The 24442-nt window shown below is 38.0% G+C and overlaps 1 protein-coding gene across 4 annotated transcripts in view; it reads left to right on the top strand.

Moving 5' to 3' along the window:
* The window catches only part of PAFAH1B1 (platelet activating factor acetylhydrolase 1b regulatory subunit 1), a 77269-nt gene that overhangs the window by 16365 nt on the left and 36462 nt on the right, over window positions 1–24442 (top strand). The window contains exons 1-2 of one of the 4 annotated variants that reach the window (XM_023243400.2): window positions 9818–9836; window positions 21662–21881. In XM_023243400.2, coding sequence (XP_023099168.1) covers window positions 21850–21881 — 32 coding nt within the window. In that variant the 5' untranslated portion in view covers window positions 9818–9836; window positions 21662–21849. Of the gene's footprint in view, window positions 1–9817; window positions 9837–18297; window positions 18382–21661; window positions 21882–24442 lie in introns of those variants that run through there. The other 3 variants (XM_045043976.1, XM_006939934.5, NM_001114340.1) reach the window with 3 other exon arrangements.

The following is a 24442-nucleotide window of genomic DNA, read 5'->3' as shown; positions in this document are numbered from 1 at the left end:
GAAGAAACAAAAATAAAGGGTAAGGATAAAATATAATCAGAATCTAGGGCAAAAAGGTATATTACAATGTTCTTGCTACAGGCAGAGCACAAATTTAAGTCTTAGCTTTCTGTGAGCTAGCAGGAGAAAAAAAAACCTGTTAAGGTTATTTTCACAATGTTCTTACAGTAAAAGTAAGCTAGTTAATTCAAAAGGATAACCACTTGGCACTATCAGATTAGAATTTCTCATAAGGGTCTTTATAATGAGGATCATGTACTGTTTTCATTACCCTCATCAACATCTCTAAGGTAGATGGATGTTTAGTATTTAATAATAATATGGAAATACCAACCCCATCATGTGAGAGTCAGTCTGAAAAAGTGTGTAGATTGTCCTTTGGTGTCTGACCAATGGATATAATTTCTCTTAACCCAGGTTTTGATACATATTGAGATTGTAAATCATTGGCATGTACCTAAAGTGCAGATGTTGCATACATCAAATACAGATCATTTATAATGTAAGATTTATTTTATCTTTTTTAAGTTTATTTATTTATTTTGAGAGAGAGCGAGAGCATGTGTGCACGAGTGGGGGAGGGGCACAGAGAGAGGGAGAAAGAATACCAAGCAGGCTGCATGCTGTCAGTGAGGAGTCTGACATAGGGCTGGATCCCACGAACCATGAGATCATGACCTGAGCCGAAACTAAGAGTTGGATGCTTAACCAACTGAGCCATCCAGACACCCCTATATATGTAGGATTTAAATGTTTTTGTGAAAACTAAGTTTTACCCAGATAGAATTTGCGTGAATGCTTGAAGCTTAAGGTTTTTCTTAGAAATTTTAAATCTGCTACACAACTCTCTTGTTTGAAGGTACACAAAGCAGTATTCTTCCAGAGTATCTCCAAATGGTAAAATCATTAAGAAGTAGACTTAAAGAAAAAGGGGACAGTACACAGCCCTATTTTATGCTGCTGGAAATTGACTCAGCAGACCATTTTTTACTTTACTTTACTTTTATTTTATTTTATTTTATTTTATTTTATTTTATTTTATTTTATTTTATTTTATTTTATTTTATTTTATTTTAATTTTTTTTAATGTTTTTTTTATTTTTGAAGGAGAGAGAGACAGAGTGTGAGTCGGGGAGGGGCAGAGAGGGGGGGACACAGAATCCGAAGCAGGCTCCAGGCTCTGAGCTGTCAGCACAGACCCGACGTGGGGCTCGAACTCACAAATGGCAAGATCATGACCTGAGCCAAAGTTGGATGCTCAACCGACTGAGCCACCCAGGCGCCCCTATTTTATTTTTTTGAGAGAGAGACAACAGAGTGTGATTGGGGGAGGGGGAGAGAGTGAGTGAGACACAGAATCTGAAGTAGGCTCAAGGCTTGGAGCTGTCGGCACAGAGCCCAACATGGGAACCACCAAGTGCGAGATCATGACCTGAGCCAAAGTCAGACGCTTAACCAACTGAGCCACCCAAGTGCCCCAGCAGAAGACCATTCTAATGGATCAGGACTCATGATAGTTTTTGCATAGATTAAATGTAAGGAGGTATTTTATTTATGTTTGTAATAGATATGGTCTCTACCCTCAAGAAATATACTATATGGCTTTGCCCCTTAAAAAGATTTTTTTTCCTTCAGCTGTAGTAGAACTGCAGTTCTGTATCTTGTTACCTTCACTACTGAATCTTTTGAATTCAGGGTCAAAACCTATTTTCTGATGAGTGCCCTTTGTATTTCTCAGTTTGCCATCTTTAGCCTCAGCTTTCAGCAATACTGTATTTTCCAACTGCTTAAAATAATTTTGCCTTTGGATATTTTATTGTTCTATTTTATTTAACATTATTTTTCCTTCTTCCAAACCCTGCCTCAAAAAATTTCCAGTCACTTCCATTTTTTTAGTCTTTCAGTTTATAAAGCTAACTTAGTCTTTAGCTCATGTTATATTCTCTTTATCACCTTCTTTCCTGTCCCCTCCTTCCCACTTTATTTTTAATAGATTGTACATTCATTTAAGGATGGATTGCATTTCTTTCATCTGTCATCTTAAAACCTCATAGCACTGAGCCTAACATAATGGTTAATGAATGAGTTAAAGGATATGTATAGCTCACGTCTTCTAATTATATTCCATTTATATAGGTTTCTTATGGGCAGGAACTATTTCTTAACATTGCTTTTATGTCACATGTAACTCCTATGTGGTGAGCTACATGGGACACAGATATGTATTGTTGGGTTTGAATACTGGGTACTTGGTAGATCCTCGGTAAACAAATTGAATAATTGATACCCAAGAATATAGTTCTCATGTATCCGTTTCAGCAGAGATAAACATTGCTGTGGATAATAGTAAACTGGAAATCAGTTGAGAGACACTGCAGGTTTTCCAGTGTGTTGTCCTAACACCTGGGCAGTTGTCCTTGGATGTAAACAGGGGATCTGCTTTTAGGACCAGAGAAGGTCCTCTTCAAGACCAAGAGCAAATAATGGACCGTGTCCAAAAAAAAAAAAAAATTCCACTTTTGCTTAATTGCTGTTTGACAATAAAGCTCTTTTTTAAAAAATAAAGCTCTTTTTTAAAAAAATAAAGCTCTTTTTTAAAAAAAATCATTCCCATTGGTGGCTCAGTCGGTTAAGTGTCCAACTCTTGATTTAGGTTTAGGTCATGATTTCATGGTTCCTGGTATCTAGCCCTGAGTTGGGCTCCTCGCTGACAGTACAGAGCCTGCTCGGGATTCTCTCTCTGTCCCTCTCTATCTGCCTCTCTCTCTCTCTTTCAAAATAAACAAACATTAAAAAAAAAAAAATTCCCATTGCTTCCATCTCAGTCCAGGCCTCTGTCATCTTCTACTTTCAGCTTTCCCTTGGTTTAATATGTCTTATGTATTATCTCCAAAACAATCACTGTGAAATACCAATTTTAGAACATTGTTCCTTTGCTTAAGAATTGCAGTGTTTTTTGGGGCGCCTGGGTGGCGCAGTCGGTTAAGCGTCCAACTTCAGCCAGGTCACGATCTCGCGGTCTGTGAGTTCGAGCCCCGCGTCGGGCTCTGGGCTGATGGCTCAGAGCCTGGAGCCTGTTTCAGATTCTGTGTCTCCCTCTCTCTCTGCCCTTCCCCCGTTCATGCTCTGTCTCTCTGTCCCAAAAATAAATAAACGTTGAAAAAAAAATTAAAAAAAAAAAAGAATTGCAGTGTTTTCGGGGCACCTGGGTGGCTCAGTTGATTAAGCGTTTGACTTCGGCTCAGGTCATGATCTCACAGTTCATGGTTTGAGCCCCACATCAGGCTCTGTGCTGACAGCTCAGAGCCTGGAACCTGTTTCAGATTCTGTGTCTCCCTCTCTCTCTGTCCTCCTCTGCTTGTGCTCTCTCTCAAAAATAAACAGACATTTTTTGAAAAATTGCAGTGTTTTCTGCATTGTCATAATTCCTTCGGGCTATCTGCATTAGGATTCACCAGATCTTATGCTAAAAAAAAAAAAAAGGCGCATAGCACAGTGAGTCTTCTATTATTTGTATGACTGGAAGTATTAGAAAACTGTTTTCTTGTGTTACAGCAATGGATTTTTTGTGTGTGTGACTTAGTTTTAACTTAAAAACTATTGTAGCTGTGCTTGCTTAATTGTTCCCTGATTAGCATTTGTAAGCAGAAACCAGAAAATATGCATGTTAGAATGTAAAAAGGTCTTTAATTTTTAAAGTTTTAGTATAAAGTTGAGACAGCCAATTGATTTTCTATAGGATTTAAAAATTGATGTACTTTATCTGATAAATATTAATCAGTGTTCAGCCTTTAAAAAGGAAAAAATTGGGGGGCGCCTGGGGGGCACAGTCGGTTAAGCGTCCGACTTCAGCCAGGTCACGATCTCGCGGTCTGTGAGTTCGAGCCCCGCGTCAGGCTCTGGGCTGATGGCTCAGAGCCTGGAGCCTGTTTCCGATTCTGTGTCTCCCTCTCTCTCTGCCCCTCCCCCGTTCATGCTCTGTCTCTCTCTGTCCCAAAAATAAATAAACGTTGAAAAAAAAATTTTTTTTTAAGGAAAAAATTATATGGAAACCAGTCCCAGGGAGCTGGACTTTGGCTTTTGCCCATATTTCAGAATTTAAATTGTTTGGAATTTTAAAAAAGAAGGATGAGAGTAAAGTGATACAGTGCACCTTTACTTCCCTGAACATAGTAGATTTTAATCTGTTTTACTACGATACCTGTAGAAGTCATTTAGAAACATCTATTAGATACCAATTGTGTGTCAATTACCATGATATTTGATAGAGATAACAATGAGGAATATGTCAAGGTTGGAGCTTTGGAGGAGTATTGTTGAGGAAACATCAAGGCAGATGATTACAGTGTAGTGTGAGAATTGTTAACTATGTGTATGCATAACTATGAAATCACAGAAGAGGGAGTTACTCTGCTTAAGTTTTTGGTTAAAACTGTAAATAAATTCCTCAAGTTCTGCTATTTATGCTAGCTACTGTAACTTTGCTAATGTTCTTTTTTTTTAATGTTTGTTTGTTTGTTTATTTAGAGAGAGAGAGAGAGCGTGAGCAAGGGATGGGCAGAGAGAGAGGAAGAGTTAAGAACCCCAAGCAGGCTCCGTGCTGTCAGCACAGACCCGGACTTGGGGCTCAAGCCCACGAACCATGAGATCACAACCTGAGCCAAAATCAAAAGTTGGATGCTTAACCGACTGAGTCACCCAGGCGCCCTGCTAATGCTCTTTAAATACCCTTAATAAGTACTAGGTTGAACCTGTGTAATTGCCATTATTGGCGATTTAATATGGTTTAACCCTAATAGTATTTTGGTATGGCAGTTAAAACATGGTTAATGGGGCACCTGGGTGGCGCAGTCGGTTAAGCGTCCAACTTCAGCCAGGTCACCATCTCGCGGTCCGGGAGTTCGAGCCCCGTGTCAGGCTCTGGGCTGATGGCTCGGAGCCTGGAGCCTGTTTCCGATTCTGTGTCTCCCTCTCTCTCTGCCCCTCCCCTGTTCATGCTCTGTCTCTCTCTGTCCCAAAAATAAATAAAAAACGTTGAAAAAAAAATTAAAAAAAACCAAAAACATAGTTAATGGCTTTTGCCAATACTGTTTGATAGTTGTTGAATAATTGATATTCTGTTAAAATAAAGCCTTGACTATTGAATAAATGCCATTTTGGAAAACATTTTAAAAACTTCAGCTTGGTTTCTCTTTTTAAGAAGATATTATATTATATATGGGGGTGCCTGTGTGGCTCGGTCAGTTAAGTGTTGACTTTGGCTCAGGTCATGCATCTCATGTTTTGTGAGTTTGAGCCCCACATTGGGCTCTGTGCTGTGACAGTGCACTACACGGAGCCTGCTTGGGATTCTCTCTCTCTCCCACCTTCTCTCTCAGCCCCTTCCCTGCTCAGGTACTCTGTTTCTCAAAATAAACTTTAAAAAAAAAGAAAATATATGAAAGAATTTCATTAAGTATAAATTGCTATGCAATTATAAATTATTTTATAATTGCTTATGACTGTGGAAATACAGTTAATTAATTTGGAAAGTTTTGCTTTCAAAGCTTGATTCCTTACAAACATTTGTTGAGTGCTAAGACCCTATGCCTGGTTCTAGAGAGGCAAAGAAATCAGTTCAGTGTTTGCCTAAAGAGGTCAGTGTGGTACTAGAGACAGCATGTATATAGTTACTTAAAAAGAACGTGAGAGGCAGCACAAGGTAGCATCAGTGATTTCTCAAATTTATCTTAACAGTGGAAACTTTCCCCCAAAAATCTCTTATGCAGAAACTCAATATATAAGTAGATAAAAAGAGAATTTTGCCTACCTGGCCTCCTCTCTGTTCACATTCCTGCTGTTTGAAACCATTGCTGTGGGAGTCCAAAGCAAACCTGGCTTGAATCCTGGCCCTGCCACTATCCAGCTGTTTAACCTTGGATACATGACTTCTTTATCTGTTGAACGAGGATATTAGTTTTTTTGCTGGGTATTGTAGGAATTAAACATTTTAGGAAAGAGGCGTAGCATGTCATGTCACTAAATGGTAATTAGGATTATAACATAGATGGCATGGTGAGGCTTTAAAAAAGAAGAAACCTACTTCTGACAAGGGGGGTGGGTTAGCCAGGGAGGGCCTCACAGAGGTAGTGATATACTGTTTTCAGGCTGGATCTTGAAGGGGAGGAAAATTGCAAAACATGGTAAAGGGTGTGTACCCCAAATAAAACATTTTAATAATGAAGACTTGGACATGTGGAATCTGCCTCATTACACCTTTTTGGAGATAATGACCTCACCTGTGTTCTAGGTAGCATTTCCTTACATTCTTTGACTCACATTTTAGTATTAGTGTGGGCCGGGCCAGGCCAGAGTAAGAATCACTAACTTTCTTTAGCTAGCTAGTTAAACTGATTACTTAACTAAAGGAAAAAAAGTACCCTAAACCTGAATTTGTAAACCATGCCTTGGTTATAATGTAATGGTGCATTTACAGGGAAGTCCTTTTTAAAAAAAAATTTTTATTCATTTTTTGAGAGAGAGAGAGAACAAGCTGGGGAAGGTCAGAGAGAGGGAGAGAAATCCCAAGCAGTCTCTGTGCTGTCAGCACAGAGCCAGACATGGGGCTCGAACTCACAAACCGTGAGAGCGTGACCTAAGCCAAAACTGAGTCAGATGCTCAACTGACTGAGCCACCCAGGCACCCCATAGGCAAGTCCTTCCTAAATGCAATTGCATTAGTGTGTTGGGAATTAGGAATCTTTATGTCCTCCTCTGAGGTCTTAGTATGCAGAGAAGGGTTGTTTTTTGCCTGAGATTGCAGTTAATGGGACTGCTGCTATGGATAAATTGCAGGTAGATATTTGCTTTAGATTTTTTGGAAAGAGAGCTAGAATGTTAGTTTCTAGGAAAAACTATTGAATCATTATTATTATTATTATTATTATTATTATTATTTTGTTATTTATTTTTGACAGAGAGAGAGACAGAGAGAGAGAGAGAGAGAGAATGTGAGCAGGGAAGGGGCAGAGAGACGGGGTGGGGGGGACAGAGGATCCAAAGTGGGCTCTGTGCTGAGAGCAGAGAGCCCAATGCAGGGCTCGAACTCACTGAGCTGAAGTTGGAAGCTTAATCGACTGAGCCACCCAGGCGCTCTTAGTGAATCATGATTGGATACTTTTTTCTACCTCAGCAATGAAGGATTTTTCTTTTTATATAAATCCGATTTTATTATTTGTTTTTAATTTATATCTTGTTTATTTTTTTATTTTTAGGTTTTGGAGAGAGCACGCACAAGCCAGGGAGAGTGGGGGGTTGAAGTGGAGAGAGAGAAAGAGAGAGGTTTATTTTGAGAGAGACAGAGATGGTATGGGGGGGGGGGGAGGCACAGAGAGAGAGAGAGAGAGAGAGAGAGAGAGAGAGAGAGAGAGAATCCCAAGCAGGCTCCGTGCTCAGTGCAGAGCCCCACAGGAGGCTCAATCCACTCTGGGATTCTGACTGAGCCCAAATCAAGAGTTGGATGTTCAACCGACTGAGCCATCCAGGTGTACCTATAACAATCAGATTTTATTTTTAAAAAAAAAAATTTTTTTTTTCAACGTTTATTTATTTTTGGGACAGAGAGAGACAGAGCGTGAATGGGGGAGGGGCAGAGAGAGAGGGAGACACAGAATCGGAAACAGGCTCCAGGCTCTGAGCCATCAGCCCAGAGCCTGACGCGGGCTCGAACTCACAGACCATGAGATCGTGACCTGGCTGAAGTCGGACGCTTAACCGACTGCGCCACCCAGGCGCCCCAACAATCAGATTTTAGACAAAACATTTCAGTGTGATAGACAAATACATTGAAGGAGTATTAAAGTGGGGGAGATATAGAAAGAAATTAAGGTATAGATACATAAAATCATATAACACTTACTGTATACCAATCAGTGTTGTAAGCACTTTACATGTAATCAACTCTTTTAATCTGTCTGACAGTTCTGTGAAAGAGATACTATTAGTAAAAGTAGCCTGTATCAGTTAACTTAATTTGTTTGGCTAAGGGAGTTTGCAAACTGTGGCTGGCAAAACAAATCCTGCCTCTGCTACTTATTTTTGTACAGCCTGTGAGCTGAGCTGAGCATGGTTTTTATAATTTTTAATGGTTGAAAAAGCAAAAGAATATTTTGTAAAATTTTATTTTAAAAGATTGCATGAAATTCAATGTCCGTAAAGTTTTAGGAACAGAAACAACCTATTTCTTTTCACATTGGGTTTTTTTAATCATCTTTTTTTTTAAGTTTTTATTTAAAAATTCCAGTTAACATACAGTGTAATACTAGTTTCAGGTGTACAGTATAGTGATTCAACACTTAAATACATACCCTGTGCTTATCACAAGTACACTCCTTAATCTCCATCACCTATTTAACCACAAACCTGTTTCTTGGTTTGCCTCTCTCTTTTTCCCCCTTTGCTCATTTGTTTCTTAAATTCCACATATGAGTGAAATTGTACAGTATTTGTCTTTCTTTGACTTATTTCACTTAGCATAATACTCTCTAGCTTCATCTGTGTCCTTGCAAATGGCTTTTACATATTGTTTATTGTTGTTTTCTTGCTACAGAAACTCTAAGGTTAGCAAAACCTAAAATATTTACTTTCTGCCTCATTACAGAAAGTTTGCTTACACCCTGGTCTAGGTAAATAGGGGAGAAGATATGATTAAAATAAAAGGTGGGGCGCCTGGGTGGCTCACTTGGTTAAGTGTCCAACTCCTGATTTTGGCTCAGGTCATGATCTGTCTCACAGTCCTTGAGTTTGAGCACTGCATTGGCTCTGCGCTGACAGTGTGGGAGCCTGCTTGGGATTCTCTCCCACTCTCTGTTCCTCCTCCCGCCCCCATACCATCTCTGTCTCTCTCAAAATAAATCAATAAACTTAAAACAAATTGTTTAAAAATAAAAGGTAATAAAATTAATATAGATGCAAAAGAATGTGTCTTTATTAGAACATACCAGGAAGACTAGTTATATAATGAATAAGTCAGCTGTATTTTCTTCTTGAAAAATTTTTTAGAAATCTTCAACAGAAGCTTAACTGTAATGAAAAATGCTTATTTCAAAATGTTGGACTGATGTCTTTTTCCTGTTAATATCTCTTCAAGGTATATCTGAGGAGTCTTGTAAATATGTATATTATGTTGCTTGTTTTTGTTTTTGAGAGACAAAGAAAGTGCATGTGTGTGTGCTCGCGTGCATGTGGAGGGGAGGGGCAGAGGAGGAAAGAGAATCTTAAGCAGGTTCCATGCCCAGGGTGAAGCCCAATGCAGGAATCCATCTCAAGACTGAGATCATGACGTGAGCCGAAATCAAGAGTTAGATGCTTCACAGACTGAACCACCCAGGCGCCCCTTGTAAATATTTTTTTGAATTTGAGTGGCAGTTGGAATTATCAATTAAATCTGAGTACCTGGACCTTGTAATTTGATTTTTGACTTTAGAGCCCAGATGCCATTTTCTGACACTGATGATTTCTTGATGAAATATTCATAATTTTGCTTTTGACCCTCTAGGACTGGCTGTGGTTTATACTGTTGAGGGTATGTTCTCTACTGAGGATGTGCATCAGAATCACTTGGAGACATTTAAAAAATTTAGATGCCTCCTCAGAATCTCTGGATAAGGCCCTTTACCATAATTATCTTTAGGAAATTCTTCAAGTGGTTCTAATGTACACTCCTGGTTACTTCCTGCTTCAACTATTTTAATAAGTCCAATTTGACAAAAATATGTGTGTGACATTTATTGTTCTGTTTCCCATAGGTGTTTTTCAATCTAAAGAATCATTGTCTAAATTGATACAAACTTGCAGAGGTCAGTGGCATCCGTTTGTTGAATTCATTTTCTTTTGATGTTACTTAATCATGTAATAGAATGCAAGTTGAAAGATATTTATGTTAGAGAGCAAGAAGTATAATTCAGTATTCTTCATTTTTATAAGATATTTATTTGGCATCATGGAATCCCAGAGAATCTGGAAATAATGAATTTGATAAAGTAAAACACAACTTAGAGGAAACAAACATTTTTAGGAGGAATAATTTATTTATATTTGAGAACCATTTTGTTTTGTCAGTGTTCTTATCAGGCTGTGTGTCTGTAAAATAACCATATAAATAGATGTTTTTGTTTTCATTTAAGTAAATTTACAAGAAAAAAAATGACCCACAAATCTCTAAAATCATATTAAAACAAGAAATGTTTGTCTTTTTTCACATTCCCTTTTACTGTTGATAGGCATGCACAGTTGTACCATACAGAACAGCTGGTTTGCGATAAAAAGCACTGGAAACTATATACAATAAAATCCAAGTAAATCAGAATTTGTTTCTTTGGAACCTTCAGCTGTTCAAAGTGGCTACATGCCTTAAGTCAAAGAAGAGAAGGAAACCTTTATTTGTTTGTTTATTTATTTAAATGCTTATTTATTAGAGAGAGAGAGAGGGAGTACCAGCAAAGCCAGGGAGGGGCAGAGAGAGAGGAAGACACAGAATCTGAAACAGGCTCCAGGCTCTGGGCTGTCAGCACAGAGCCCGATGTGGGGCTCAAACCCACGAACCGTGAGATCATGACCTGAGTCAAAGTTGGACACATAACCGACTGAGCCACCCAGGTGCTCTGGAAACTTTTTTTTAATCCGTGAAGAAGCAGTATTAGAGCACTCATCAACAAGTAAATACTGCTCTGATGAAGGTTATATCTAGCATGTTTGATGGGTGTGCCATGGGAATGTGAAGATGCATCCTGATCAATGTCCATAAAGGGAGAACTAAGAAATGGTGAGGGAGACAGGCCAAGAAAGAAGAAACCGGGAGGAAAAAAAAGAGGAAACATCAGCAGTAATGAGATGGTGCTTATAAATTCTAATGGTAGTGAATATCAAAAACTTCGTGGAGAGTATGATGAAAATAAAGAGGGGGTAGGATGAGTTCTTAGTTACCTATTTTGCATGTCAGTAGCCCTTATTTGGATATCTTTCTTGTTTGTTGTAGGTTGGAAGCAGTTTTTTACTTTTGGTAACCCTTGAAGGCTTTAATTTGCCTGGAGGGTATCCAGGGTGTAGAGTTTGAGCACTGTGAGGGGTGAAGAGTATTCATTCAAGTAGAGTTCATTGACCAAGTCTATAATAATACTACAACAGAACTGAGGATATGGGGATATATTAGGGTACTCCAGAGAAAGAGAACCAACAGAACGTTATATATATGTTTAAAAGGAAGAAGTAACAATCTCTTTCTGTGTGTCTCTGTCTCTCTGTCTCTGACTCTTGGGGGGGGGGGGGGGCGGTTGGTTAGATTTTAAGGAATTGGCTTACATGATTGTGAAGGTTGGCAAGTCCAGAATTTACAGGGTAGGCTGCCTGGATGGAGATCCAGGGAAAAGTTCAGTTGCATCTAGAGTCCAAAGACAGTCTGCTGTCAAAATTCCCTCTTCCTCAGGGGTAATGTAGGTCTTTTCTCCTCAGGTGTTCAACTGCTTGGATGAAACCCATCTACATTATGAGGTTGGGGGGAGTGGGTAATCTGCTTTACTCAAAATCAGCTGATTTAAATGTTAATCTCGTCTAAAAAATGCCTTCATAGCAATATCTAAACAAGTGCTTGACCAAATATCTGGGTACTGTGGCCTGGCCAAGTTGACACATAAAATTAACCATCATGGGAGGTATAATAGAAACCATCTCATAGCATGATTTCAGTCTTGTAGTGACAAGCAAAAAACAAAGGCAAAAAAGATTGATCCTAAGATGGGCATCTAGATATGATTTATATTGTGTTATTTAAATCTAAGTCTGTTGGATTTCAAAGTTCAAAAACTGTTTCTGCTTTGTTTCTTTAGATTCATAATCTAGCTATGGAGCATCTATTTGCAACACTTGCCTTTAATATTAGAGTTACTAGGGTTGAGATTGGTAGGAATAATTTTCAGTGAAAAAGTGGTATCTTAATTATTGGCCAAAGGCTAACTGAAAAATGCAAGATATTTTATATGTACCCAGATACTTATCTGATGAGTGATTTAAATCTTTCAAATTGAGATGTAGTTGTTGGCTGTAACTGATAGGAAGTGAGGAGGTGGTGTAGCTGTTTGAAGACTTTTACTTTTTCAGTGAACTGTGTGCCTGAGCTTAGTCTGTCCCTCAGTGATGAATCAACCTAGTCTTGTTTTTGTTATTGCCTGCCAACACTAAGTCCCAATGAATCATGGGCCTCCAGGCTGAAGCAGAGTAAGAACAAGTAGACATTAAAGCCCAGATGTTTGATTAAAAACAATCAGTGATCTAATATTTTCAAATTGTGGGCACGGGAGAAGCTTTATACTTAATTTTTCACACAGAGCACAAGATACTGCAAGGAATTAAAATTTTGGTTAATTTTACCACCTTCATTTTTATTAGAAAATGATTTCAGAACTCTAGAAACTTATCTCTGTAGATGGGAAAGTAAGGAAATTATAAAGATTAATTTAAGGAAATGAAGGGCCTCTTAGGTCCTTTTTATATGTGATCTCATGGATTTAAACTATATACTGGGGTATTTTTCAGCATATTCAGTGCATTGACTTCATAGATAAGTTTATTTCTTTTTTCATTATTTGCATTGCTGTATAGCACTAATGATGCAATTTTAAGTATTTTTACCTAGAATAATACTCAGACTCAAATATTGAGAATTTAAAGAAACATATAATCTGGTATTAAGTCTGATGTCGTGTTAAGGAGCATCATCATGATAAAGTGATAATTTTCAGGAACACTCAAAATACCCACCACTAGTTATTTAAGTGAGAGATGTTCCTTCTTTTAGCCCATACCATGGGAACTGTGCAGATCAAAACACATATGTATGTTCTGATAGGTTAGTTACGCATAGATCAGAATGATTTGGATGGTGCAGACAGTTCAGAGACAGCGAGGGGAAAAGAACATGGCACAAGTGAAAAAAAAATTCTTTTCCAGAGGGCAAGACCGTGTGTGTTTTGGGAGAGGATTGTTTCAGTTTTCATTTCTCAGAATTTATAGAACATCAGTCATGTGGCACTAACCAGATCATACACATTCTTCATTATACTATATAAAATTGTCAAAAATTAAGTAACAAGAACTTTGATAAGAAAGCTTGTGTCATGGGGCACCTGGGTGGCTCAGTTGGTTGGGTGTCTGACTCCTGGTTTTGGCTCAGGTCATGATCCCAGCTTGGTGGGATCTAGCCCTGTGTCGGGCTCCACACTGAGCATGGAGCCTGCTTAAGGTATTCATTCATTCATTCTCTCTCTCCCTCCCTCCCTCCCTCCCTCCCTCCCCCCTTCTCTCTCCCCCCACCCTTCCTCTCCCCCTCTGTCCCTCTCCCCTGCTCTGTCTCTCTAAAATAAAATTAAAAAAAAAATTAAAAACCAGTTTATTAAGTAGGAACATTATGACATACAACATGAATAGACGACTTGATGTCTTTTTTGTTGGATGCCGGTTATCTGTGCTCTTTAAAAAAAAACCTTGGTCCGATTCTTTTGAAACATAATGTGTGGCCAGCATAACTAAGAAAGTAGCTTTTAGTTTTCTAAGTCAAATTGAGATCTTAATTCATTAAATTATAGACAATAATTTTTTCATCCTTTTTTACCACCTTGTAAAAAAAAAAAAGGTTAGCTTTATTTTGCTTAATTGGATTATTGTGTATGAAATCTATGTAAGGATATTAGGATAAAATGATAAAAATAGTTGTAAGTATCAAGACGGGCATATTTGTAATATGAAATAGTAGTGCAGTTTAATAAAATATCTTACGTCCCATTATTGACTTTGAGAAAAATTCTATTTTTTGTTACTTTGCTATAAATCTAATGATTTGTAGAGTACCATGTAGCATGCAGTTAATTGGGAAACAACAAATTTTATTGAACTTCTGAAAATTAACTGTTGTGCAAAGGTACTCAGTAAATCTTGATTGACAGTAGTTTCTGCCTTGCTTCATTGCTGTATGTGGACAATATTGTTTGGATTAAGATTAAGAGCTATAATTTAATATGTGCTATCCAAGCAAGGTAGATAATCTGCTAACCCTTTTTAAATAAAGCATTGTCAAGTGACAATTTCATGAGAGCAGGAGCCACTGGAGCCAGCTGGAGCCATACTCCAGTTACTGTAGTATATGACTTTGGTGGCTCTCCTTTTTTTTTTTTTTTTTTTTAAGTTTATTTACTTTGAGAGAGAGAGCTGCGGAGGGGTAGAGAGAGGGACAGAGAGAGAATCCTAAGCAGGCTCCATACTGCCAGCACAAAGCCTGATGCAGGGCTTGAACTCAAGAACTGTGAGATCATGACCTGAGCTGAAATCAAGAATTGGATGCTTAACCGAGTGGGCCACCCAGGTGCCCCTTTTTGGTGGCTCTCCTAAACTCTTAGATCTACATATAATAATAAATAAATCTGATGATTTCTACTTTTTATGTTAATGTGTACTGTTATTTTTATGTTTTCCCTTACACACATCCTTTATTTTCTGTATTTTCCTATTTCATAAACTCAGGGTTGGTAGGTAACAATGTACAAAATAAATTCTTAATGAAATATGTCATAAAGCTTGTTTAGATAAGTGTGAAACCTATGTTGTTAACACATGGAAACTGAAAAAGAAAATAATGTATTTTTTAATGTTTGTTTATTTTTAAATTTTGAAAGTTATGTTGAGAGAGAGGCAGAGAGAGCGAGCTGGGAAGGGGGCAGAGAGAGTGACAGACTGCACTGACAGTGCAAGCCTGGGCTCGAACCCAGGAACCGTGAGATCGTGACCTGAGTTGAAACCAAGAGCTTAACCAACTGAGCCACCCAGGTGCCCCTCCCCCTTTCCTCTTTCTTTGGTGAGGTACTTAACACAGGCAGTAAACATTTTTGCCTAGGAGAGTTGCATTTGTGTAGTAGATAAGCAGGTGTAACATTAGAATATACAATGGTTAAGAATTCTTCATTCCAAAAAACCTACTGAAGCTTCAGTTTCTAGTGCTTAGGCAACACAGATCCCATCTCTAAGAACGTCTGGATATTGACATGCAAATGAATAAATGAGACTCCTCTTTGAAATATGTTTGTAATATATACAAGTAGCTTAGAAGGGATTATTGAAGTGCTGCCAAAATACATTTCAAAATGTTAAGTCTTTTCATTCATTATGTTGACTTTTAGAAGGATTTGTAAACTGCCTTAAAATGCATAGTAATGGTTTATATGCGCTTCTTTGAGGGAAGAGGTCTTGACTTTATTGACACTCCCTCCCCTCCAAAAAAAAAAAAAAAGATTAAGAATTCTTTTACCAGGTGGTATGAAAATATTGCTTGGTTTATTTGTACTGTTGGTTATAAGTATGGATTGTTCATTGCAACATATTCTAAACTATCTGTTTTGCTCCATTTGAAAACCATTTATTTGTGTTGTCATGTGGTATTTTGCAGTTAGATATTAAAATATTACGCTAAAAGTTAACAGAAGGTAAATCAGAAATACTTTACATTATATTATATTCTTAGGTATAATAGCTCAATTACATACTTGTGATTTCTGATAGCCATATATTATATATGTAGGAAATTGATAGAGGATGAAATAAGTAGATGTTATCTACTTTCTGGGAATGTTAGATGAATTACTCAGGGTTATAGAGTTGATGACAGACTTAAACCCGCATCTTCTTAATATGCATCTAGTGCTCATCATATTCATTGTCTCTCTTTACCATTTGTCATCAATACTTACCTTGTGATAAAAACATTATTAACATATAGTTAATAACATAAAGATAATAATAGCTAATAACAAATTAGGAAGTCTTAGATTTAATCATCCTATTTTGTATTCTCTGATTACAGCCTTCGGGTGTTCTCCCAGAATATAGAGACCTCTGCTTTCTTGATCCCTCTACTCTCAATTTGCCTTTCCTGTTTTCAGTTTCTGTACAATGCAGTTTAAGCTCTTAGATCCATTATTTTGACTCTCATCATCCATTCATCGCACAAACCTTGCAGACCCTCAGCCCAACCCTGGATCTCTAAATGTGTGATTTTGTGTCTTCAGGCAGAGCTTATATATTTGCTAAACAAGAATCACATATCTTTGTAGATGAGGACCACTAAAAATTCAGTCTCCAATCTAAAAAAAATGTACTTCCTATTCCATTTCTTTGTCCTCATTCTTCACAGCAGCTGTTTCAAGTCTCTAAACTTAATGCTTTCTTTCTTACTCCCCCTACTCAGCAAATGACCTTACTTCCTATTTACTCAAAATATAATAAAACATATTTGCATCTATTTTTGAGAGAAAGTGTGAGCAGGGGAGGGGCAGAGAGAGAGGGAGACATGGAATCCGAAGCAGGCTCCAGGCTCTGAACTGTCAGCACAAAGCCTCACACAGGGCTTGAACTCACCAACTGTGAGATCGTGACCTGAGCTGAAGTCGAACACTTGACCAACCGAGCCACCCAGGTGCCGCTCCTTTCTTTCTAACACAGTGGAAGAGGCGACCTATCTGTATGTGTAAGACTTCTCCTTGTGGGATCTCATTCCTTTCTCATCCTCTTCCCTTAGTTCCTTGTTTCATTAAGTATTTCCCTCTTCTGGTTTTAAAAACAGACTTTATTATAGAACATGTCAGTACATAAATAAAGTTAGAGAATACTGTAATGAATCCTCTTTGTACCATTACCCAGCTTCAACAGTTACCAACCAAGATCAGTCGTGTTTCCTGTATCTTCCATGCACACTCTTTCCACCCCAGTTTGTTTTTTTTTTTTTTAAGATTTTATTTTTAAGTAATCTCTACACCCAGTGTGGGGCTCAAACTCACAACCTCGAGATTAAGAGCCACATGCTCCACTGACTAATAAGCAAGCTAGGTGCCCCACCACTCACATTTTTTCATGCATATTCCAGATATAACATTTTATTGATAAATTTTTTGTTGCATATTTCTAAAAGATTTTTAAAAATAAGCACAATACCACATTGACTCTTGAAAAATTCGTAATTATTCTTTAATATCATCAGACATCCATCCAGTGTTCATTGTCCCCCAATTTTTGTTCATTGATTTGCAGGTTTTTTTTAAGTTTATCATTTATTTGAGAGAGCGAGTGAGCACAAGCGGGGAAAGGGCAGAGAGAGAGGGAGACAGAATCCCAAGCAGGCTCTGCACCATCAGCGCAGAACCTAATGCAGGACTCGAACTCACAAACTGTGAGATCATGACCTGACCCAAGATCAAGGGTTGGATACTTAACCGACTCCACTACCCAGGCACCCCAGCAGTTGCTTACTCTTCAGTTTTTTTTAAATCCAGATATAAATAAGGTCTGTAAATTGCACTTGGTTGATATGTCACTTGTGTCTTTTAATCTGTAGGTTTCCCTTTCTGACTTTTTTTCTTCCTTTCCTTGGAATTTGAGAAAACTGGGTCATTTATTTTATAAGACTTTTTACAGTATTTTATAAGGCTTCACAGGTATTGGTGGTTATATCCCCATGATGTCTTTAACATATTCCTCTTTCCTGTGTACTTCTTGCAAATAGATGGTTGGAGCCAGAGACTTAAACAGATTCAGATTTGATTTGAAGCAAGAATATTTTATAGGTGGTTTAGTGTTATTTTGTCAAGGGATACATCGTGTCTGGTTGTCTGTTTGCCTTTGGTTGATTAGGGGGTGAAAATATTGATATTAAAATTCTTCATTCCCTTCTTCATTTCTCCTGTGTCTTTTTTTCCTCCACCAGTAGCATTTAAGCATCTCATTTGCTTGAGAAAAACTCCTTTTCAGCATTTCCAGCTATTTCTAAGATATTTATTTATGGTACTGTCTTTACTTCATCTCCCTCATCAGCTAATTTAAACATGGTTTCTGCATGTTAAACCATATCCTTATCATTTTACTGAAACCATTCTCATCAAGGTTATCAGAGCTCTAGTCTGAATGGAGCAGACCCATTTCAGACCTTATTTTGCTTAATAGTTGGATACTTTTGGATACTGTTGATTGCCTCTTCATGAGATACTCCCTTGGCTTCTGTGACATACTCGCTCCTGTTTTTATTTTTTCCTCTTTGACTCCTTCTCTTAGCCTCGGTTGTAGACTTTTTTTTTTTTTTTTTTAAAGTGTTGGTGTTGTTCCGCCTGGCTCTACTAGTCCCCCTGCTCATCTAGCTCTGTGCGTTCTCTGTGGGTCCTCCATTGTCATGGGCTTCAGTTATACCATCCCTAAGCTGATAAGTACCAGACCTTTTTTTTTTTTTTGTAGGTCAGTTCTCTTCAGGGCAGACTTGTTTGTACTACTCCCTACTAAAAATCTCAGGCACTTTGGAATCAACATACCGAAAATGGAGTAAGTCCTACTTTCCTCATCCCCTCACACACAGGAATTTCCTGTTCAACTTAGTTCTAAGCCAGAAATCTCTGGAAGTTATCCTTGACTCCTTGCCTGACCTTTCTCACCTTCTTGCTACCCACATCTAGTCACCAATCCTGTAAGACCTGGTAAATGATTTAAATCCATCTAATTCTCTTCATTCACTACTGCTATGCTACTGTGAATCTCCATCATCTGTCACCTTCATTACTGTAAGTCTTCTGTCTGGTCTCTTCCTTTCCTGTCTTTTTGGTCCATTCTTCACTATATAAGCAAGAATAGTTTTTATGAAAAACTTACCTAAAGGTACCCCATTGTGGGGCGCCTGGGTGACTCAATTGGTTAAGCCTTTGACTTCAGCTCAGGCCATGATCTTGCGGTCCATTGAGTTCGAGCCCCATGTCGGGCTCTGTGCTGACAGTTCAGAGCCTGGAGCCTGCTTTGAATTCTGTGTCTCTATCTCTCTCTGCCCCTCCCATGCTCATGCTCTCTGTCTCTCTGTCTCTGTGTCTGTCTCTCTCGCAAAGATAAATAAACATTAAAATTTTTTTTAAAAGCTGTCCATTACCCTGAGGATAAATGTAAAGAAGACCTGAGCTTGTTTTGTGATATACACCCTGCTTACCTTCTCAGCTTCATCCTGAATCATCTCTCCCTATGTGGTAATACTTGTCCTGCTTTTTGTACTATGTCAGCTGCCTGTATCTTGGCTGACTGTTCCAGTAGACTGTGAACTTCTTGAGGGTAAAGACCAAGTATTTTACCTTATTAAACCTGGTGCCTGGTACATAGTAAGTGTTTGGCAAATGTTGAATTAGTAAGTTGTGCAGGGCACAATTACACGTTCAGTGATTTGTTTGTGCCTTGGTTTTATTGTTATTAGATCATCCTAGTATTCCAGAAGTATTGTTATTCATGTACGTTGATAAGGTTTATTGGCTAGAGGTGGTCTCTCCATCGTTAAACTGGACCTGTGGGTTACCATTGTCCCAGATAATAGAAGTCTGTAGGCAGTTCAGATACTCGCCACCATCAGATAAGCCTCACCCTAACATGAGTTCCTAGATAGCTTGGCTTGGTGAGGGTTAATACTTAGAAAAGTGAGGCTTAAATAGTTAGAAGTTGTTAAATACCAAAGAGAGATAGTTTTCTGGGTTGTCCATTGTGTTTGGTTCTCATTCCACTACTTATTGCTGACATTAGTCATATTTTTACTGGATTTAAACAGATGTGGTGGTTTTCAGCTGTCATTTTAGCCAGCTGATCTCTAGGTTGGAAGAATCATTAAAGATGATAAAATAAATTCCAGATTATATATACTAGAATTGCTAAACAGAGAAGGACCTTCATCAAAGTCAGTAGCTACCATTGGGAACATCTGAGCACTCACTTTTTGACTCGGGGCTTGTATTTAAAACCAGGGTTTGCTCTCATTTTTCCTCCTTGACTGGCTTATTTGCCACTATGTATATCCCCTGCGCATGGAATAGTGTGGCTGGCATGGTATGAAAAAGGTACTCAAGAAATGGTCTCTTCTGTCCATGATTTGTCTCTTGATAGGTGGTCCCGCAGGCCTTTCATTAGATGTTAATTTCATTTTATTTAGAGGATGATCTCCTGTTTCTTTTTTCTTTAATTGTTTTTAATGTTTATTTATTTTTGAGAGACAGCACGAGCGGGGGAAGGGCAGAGAGAGAGAGAGGGAAACATAGAACATGAAGCAGCCTCCAGGCTCTGAGCTGTCAGCACAGAGCCCGACGCGGGGCATGAACTCACGAGCCACGAGATCATGACCTGAGCCAAAGTTGGACGCCCAACCAACTGAGCCACCCAGGCGCCCCTGATTTCTTGTTTCTTTAAAAAAAATTTTTTTTTAATGTTTATTTTTTGAGAGAGAGACTGAGTGCCAGCGGGGGAGGGCAGAGAGAGGGAAACACAGAATCTGAATGAAGCAGGCTCCAGGCTCCGAGCTGTCAACAGAGAGCCAGATGCTGGGCTCAAACCCACGAACTGTGAGATCATGACCTGAGCCAAAGTTGGATGCTTAACCATCTGACCCAACCAGGCGCCCCTCAAATATATTTTCTAAATACAGTGGAATTTCTGTCTAGCTATTTTTGTACAGTGTGATAAAGCAAACGAAACTTGTTTTGTAAAATAGGAAACTTGAAGAATAATTTTTTAAGAAGTAATTCTTTGAGTTTTCTTAACTTTCACCTACATTTACTCTGATTGAACTGATTACAATACTTTTTAGATGTTAAGTAGAAATTGATTTTATTTTGTTACAAATATAAAGGAAAGACTCTGAAATATCGGGTAATATTATCCAAAAACTAGGTTAGAGATATTGAATTACTATGTGAGTACATAGACTCTAGGGGGTAGTCCATTAAGGTTTTTGTTGTTCCTTGTTTTTTAAGTTTATTTATTTGAGAGACAGCCCAAGTGGGAGAGGGGTAGAGAGAAGGAGAATGAATCCTAAGCAGGCTCCGCCCCACCAGCGCAGAGCCCAATGCAGGGCTTGAACTCATGACCTGAGCCGAAACCAAGAGTCAGATGCTTAACTGACTGAGTCATCCAGGTGCCCCTAAAACACATGCCTCTAAAGAACACAAAATAAGTTGAAATAAAATTAAATTGTTTCTTCCATTAAATGCATTAGTTAAGAGGGCATGTGATTGCTAAGTAATTATAAATAATATCAACTAAGATTATTAGTGACTAATACTCAGTCTTGAAGATTATCAGTTACGGTTAACTTCTTTGGCTTGTGGACATTGAAATCCTCCTTTTTTCAGATTATGTGTTTTTTGTAAATTAGAATTTGTATTTTTTTGTCTTTTTTAAGATTTTATTTTTAAGTAATCTCTACACCCAACATTGGGCTTGAACCTATAACCCCAAGATTAAGAGTCACATGTTCCACCACACACCCTGATTTTTTTACTTTGAGGGAGAATTATAGTCTAGAGAAGTTATATGTTAATATTTGAATTTTAACAAAATTGATATCTATATTATCTGGCTGGTGACATCGTTGGGAATGGGTAAATTTGAAAATAGTGCTGTTTAAGCTCAGTAAAAAGATAGTTTAAAATACGTACTAATATGATCATAACAAAACGTCCCCTACCATTCATCAGCATCACAGTAAATCGTCTTTGAAAGTATAAACTGCAAATAGTAATGCAGAAATAATTTAAACTCTAAGTGAAAGAAATTATCTTCTCTCTTTCTCTCTTTTTCTCCTTAGGTGGAATGAACCCTATTTGTTGACTATCTCCTGATACTGGTTGGATTCACTTGTAAAAGAATCGTCTTCCCCTGTGTGGACGCCACTTACTGGCATATTTAATTATAAATCCAGGGATCACAGCGCTTTTTGATTTCCCAAAGGAGGGACATACCACTATATCAAAGAAGCTTGATATTACAGCCAAAATGGTGCTGTCCCAGAGACAACGAGATGAACTGTAAGTCTCTCTGTTTTGTGTTTTTTAAAAAAATCCTTTCATAAAAGACAAAGTAGTTAGTTAAAATAACAGATTTGGGAGATCTATTCTTAGATTCCTAAAGTATTGTTAGTGTTCAGATACTGGTTTGGGCAGTTAAAACTGGGTCTTATTTTGAAATAGTGTTATTTACCCTTACGACTTTGTTGTGTAGAAGTTTAAAGCAGAACAGACTAGTAAGTTACTTGGGATAAGTTTTATCCTAAGCTTGTCTTAAATATGTTCAGTAGGAAGATAGAGGATTCAAAGCTCTTCTAAATTTTTTTTTGTCTAGAATCTGTGTATTCGGAAAATGAAAGCTTTTTTTGTTGTTGCTAATGCCTTTCCTTTGCCTTCTTGTATTTTTTATCTTTTATCAGCCAGTGGCTATTAGAGAATTTGATCTTTATGAGGTGGATAACATAGTATTAATGCAAATGCATTAATGAGAGGCATAAGATGATTTGACCACTGCTATTTTATAGTATCTTATAGCATCCCATATTTTATGGCATTCTATTTTTATAAGGTAAAGAATATAGAGGAGTACTTTAGCTTCATGTTCTAAATTTTTAAAAAAATTTTTCTGTGGCTTTTTACAAAACTTTAGTTGGAAATAATTTCAAATTTAGAGGTAAGTTGTAAGATTGGTACAAAGAATATTTAATTACATTTTATCCATTTCACTTGTTGTTTTGTACCATTTTTGTACCATTTGTTTTATCATTTGCAATCTGCACCTGTGTGTGTGTGTGTGTGTGTGTGTACATGTGCAGTGTTTTTTCTTAAACCATTTGGGAGTAGGTTGCATACATTAAGGATCTTTACCCCAGGGGCACCTGGGTGGCTCAGTCGGCAAAGTATCCGACTCTTGATTTAGGCTCAGGTCATGATCTCACACTTGGTGACTTTGAGCCCCACATTGGGCCCCATGCTGGCAGTGCAGAGCCTGCCTGGGATTCTCTGTCTCTCTCACTCTCTCACTGCCCCTCCCATGCTTGCATGCTCTCTCTCTCTCTCTCTCTCTCTCTCTCTCTCTCTCTCTCTCTGTCTCTCTCTGTCTCTCTCTCTCTCTCTCAATAAATAAACTTAAAAAAAAAAAGGTCTTTATCCCAGATACTTGGGTGTGCAGTTCCTAAGACTAAGGATATTCTATAAAACCACAGGACAGTTAGCCATTTATGTAAATTTAACATTGATACATTTATTGATTTAATCTGCTTTGCATATTCCAGTTTTGTCAATTGACCCAATAATGTCCTTATGGCAAAGTTTCCCTCTCACCCCCCACCTCTTTTCTCTCTAGTATATTCTCTAGTAACCCAGTCCAGGGTTAGGTAATGTATTTAGACATTTATTTGAATATGTCCTTAGTCTTTTTTTTTTTTTTTAATGTTTTTTTATTTATTTTTGAGACAGAGAGAGACAGAGCATGAGCAGGGGAGGGGCAGAGAGAGAGGGAGACACAGAATCCGAAGCAGACTCCAGGCTCTGAGCTGTCAGCACAGAGCCCGATGCGGGTCTCGAACTCATGGACTGTGAGATCATGACTTGAGCTGAAGTCAGATGCTTAACTGACTGAGCTACCCAGGTGCCCCACTCTTTAGTCTTATTTAATATGGAACATTTCCTCAACCTTTCTTTGTTGTTGAGGACGTTAATAGTTTTGAAGAATAGTTTTTGTTTTTTGGGTTTTTTTAATAGCGTGTTTCTCATTTTGTATCTTATGTTTCTTCATGATTAGATTCAGGGTATATATTCTTGGCCAGAAAACTACATAAGTAATTTGTCTTCTTAGGATATCATGTCTAGAGATGCATCATGTCTATCTGCCCCTCTGTAGTGATGCTAATTTTGATCCCTTAGTCAAGATGCCTGATTTCTCCACTGTATAGTGTATAGTTACTATTATTTACTTTTCCATAAATATAAGCAGACCATGCAAAACATTCTTATTTCCATCAAATATTCCCCCACCAGATTTAACATCCATGGATAATTCTTGCCTGAACCATTCTTTACTATAGTGGTTGCAAAGTGATGATATTCTTTACACAACCACTCATTCCACATTTACTAGTCATCACTCAGCATTTTACTGTAATCAAGGGACTTTTCTTCTACTCCTTTTTATTTACTTGTTCTTTCATTATTGGTATGAACTCCTCTAAATTTTCAGTAGCTCTTATCATTCATTACTTTTCTTATACTTTTGCTGTTTGAATATTCCAGACTTCCATAGGAGCCCCTTCAGTTGGCTCTTATATATGGCCTTGTCTGTGGGCACTTTCTTACTTTCTAGCATCACAAGGTGTTCCAGGCTTATTGTGCACCCATCCTGCATTAATCCTAGAATCAGTCATTGCTCCAATAAGCCTTGGTTTCTCTTAGTGGAGAATGGTATTAGACATCAAGATATGGGTACTAAGTATACTTACTGCTACTGGGGTGTTTGCTTCTTGGTCCTTAAAGTAAACAGAACCAAGAAATATGTATTTGTAAACACATATACAGGTACCTTGGTACACATGTGTATTAAGGTT

The sequence above is a fragment of the Felis catus genome, chromosome E1 (genome assembly GCF_018350175.1).
Source record: "Felis catus isolate Fca126 chromosome E1, F.catus_Fca126_mat1.0, whole genome shotgun sequence".
Taxonomy (NCBI): domain Eukaryota; kingdom Metazoa; phylum Chordata; class Mammalia; order Carnivora; family Felidae; genus Felis; species Felis catus.
Note: the sequence above shows the minus strand (reverse complement) of the source record. Positions and strands in the feature narration are given on the sequence as shown.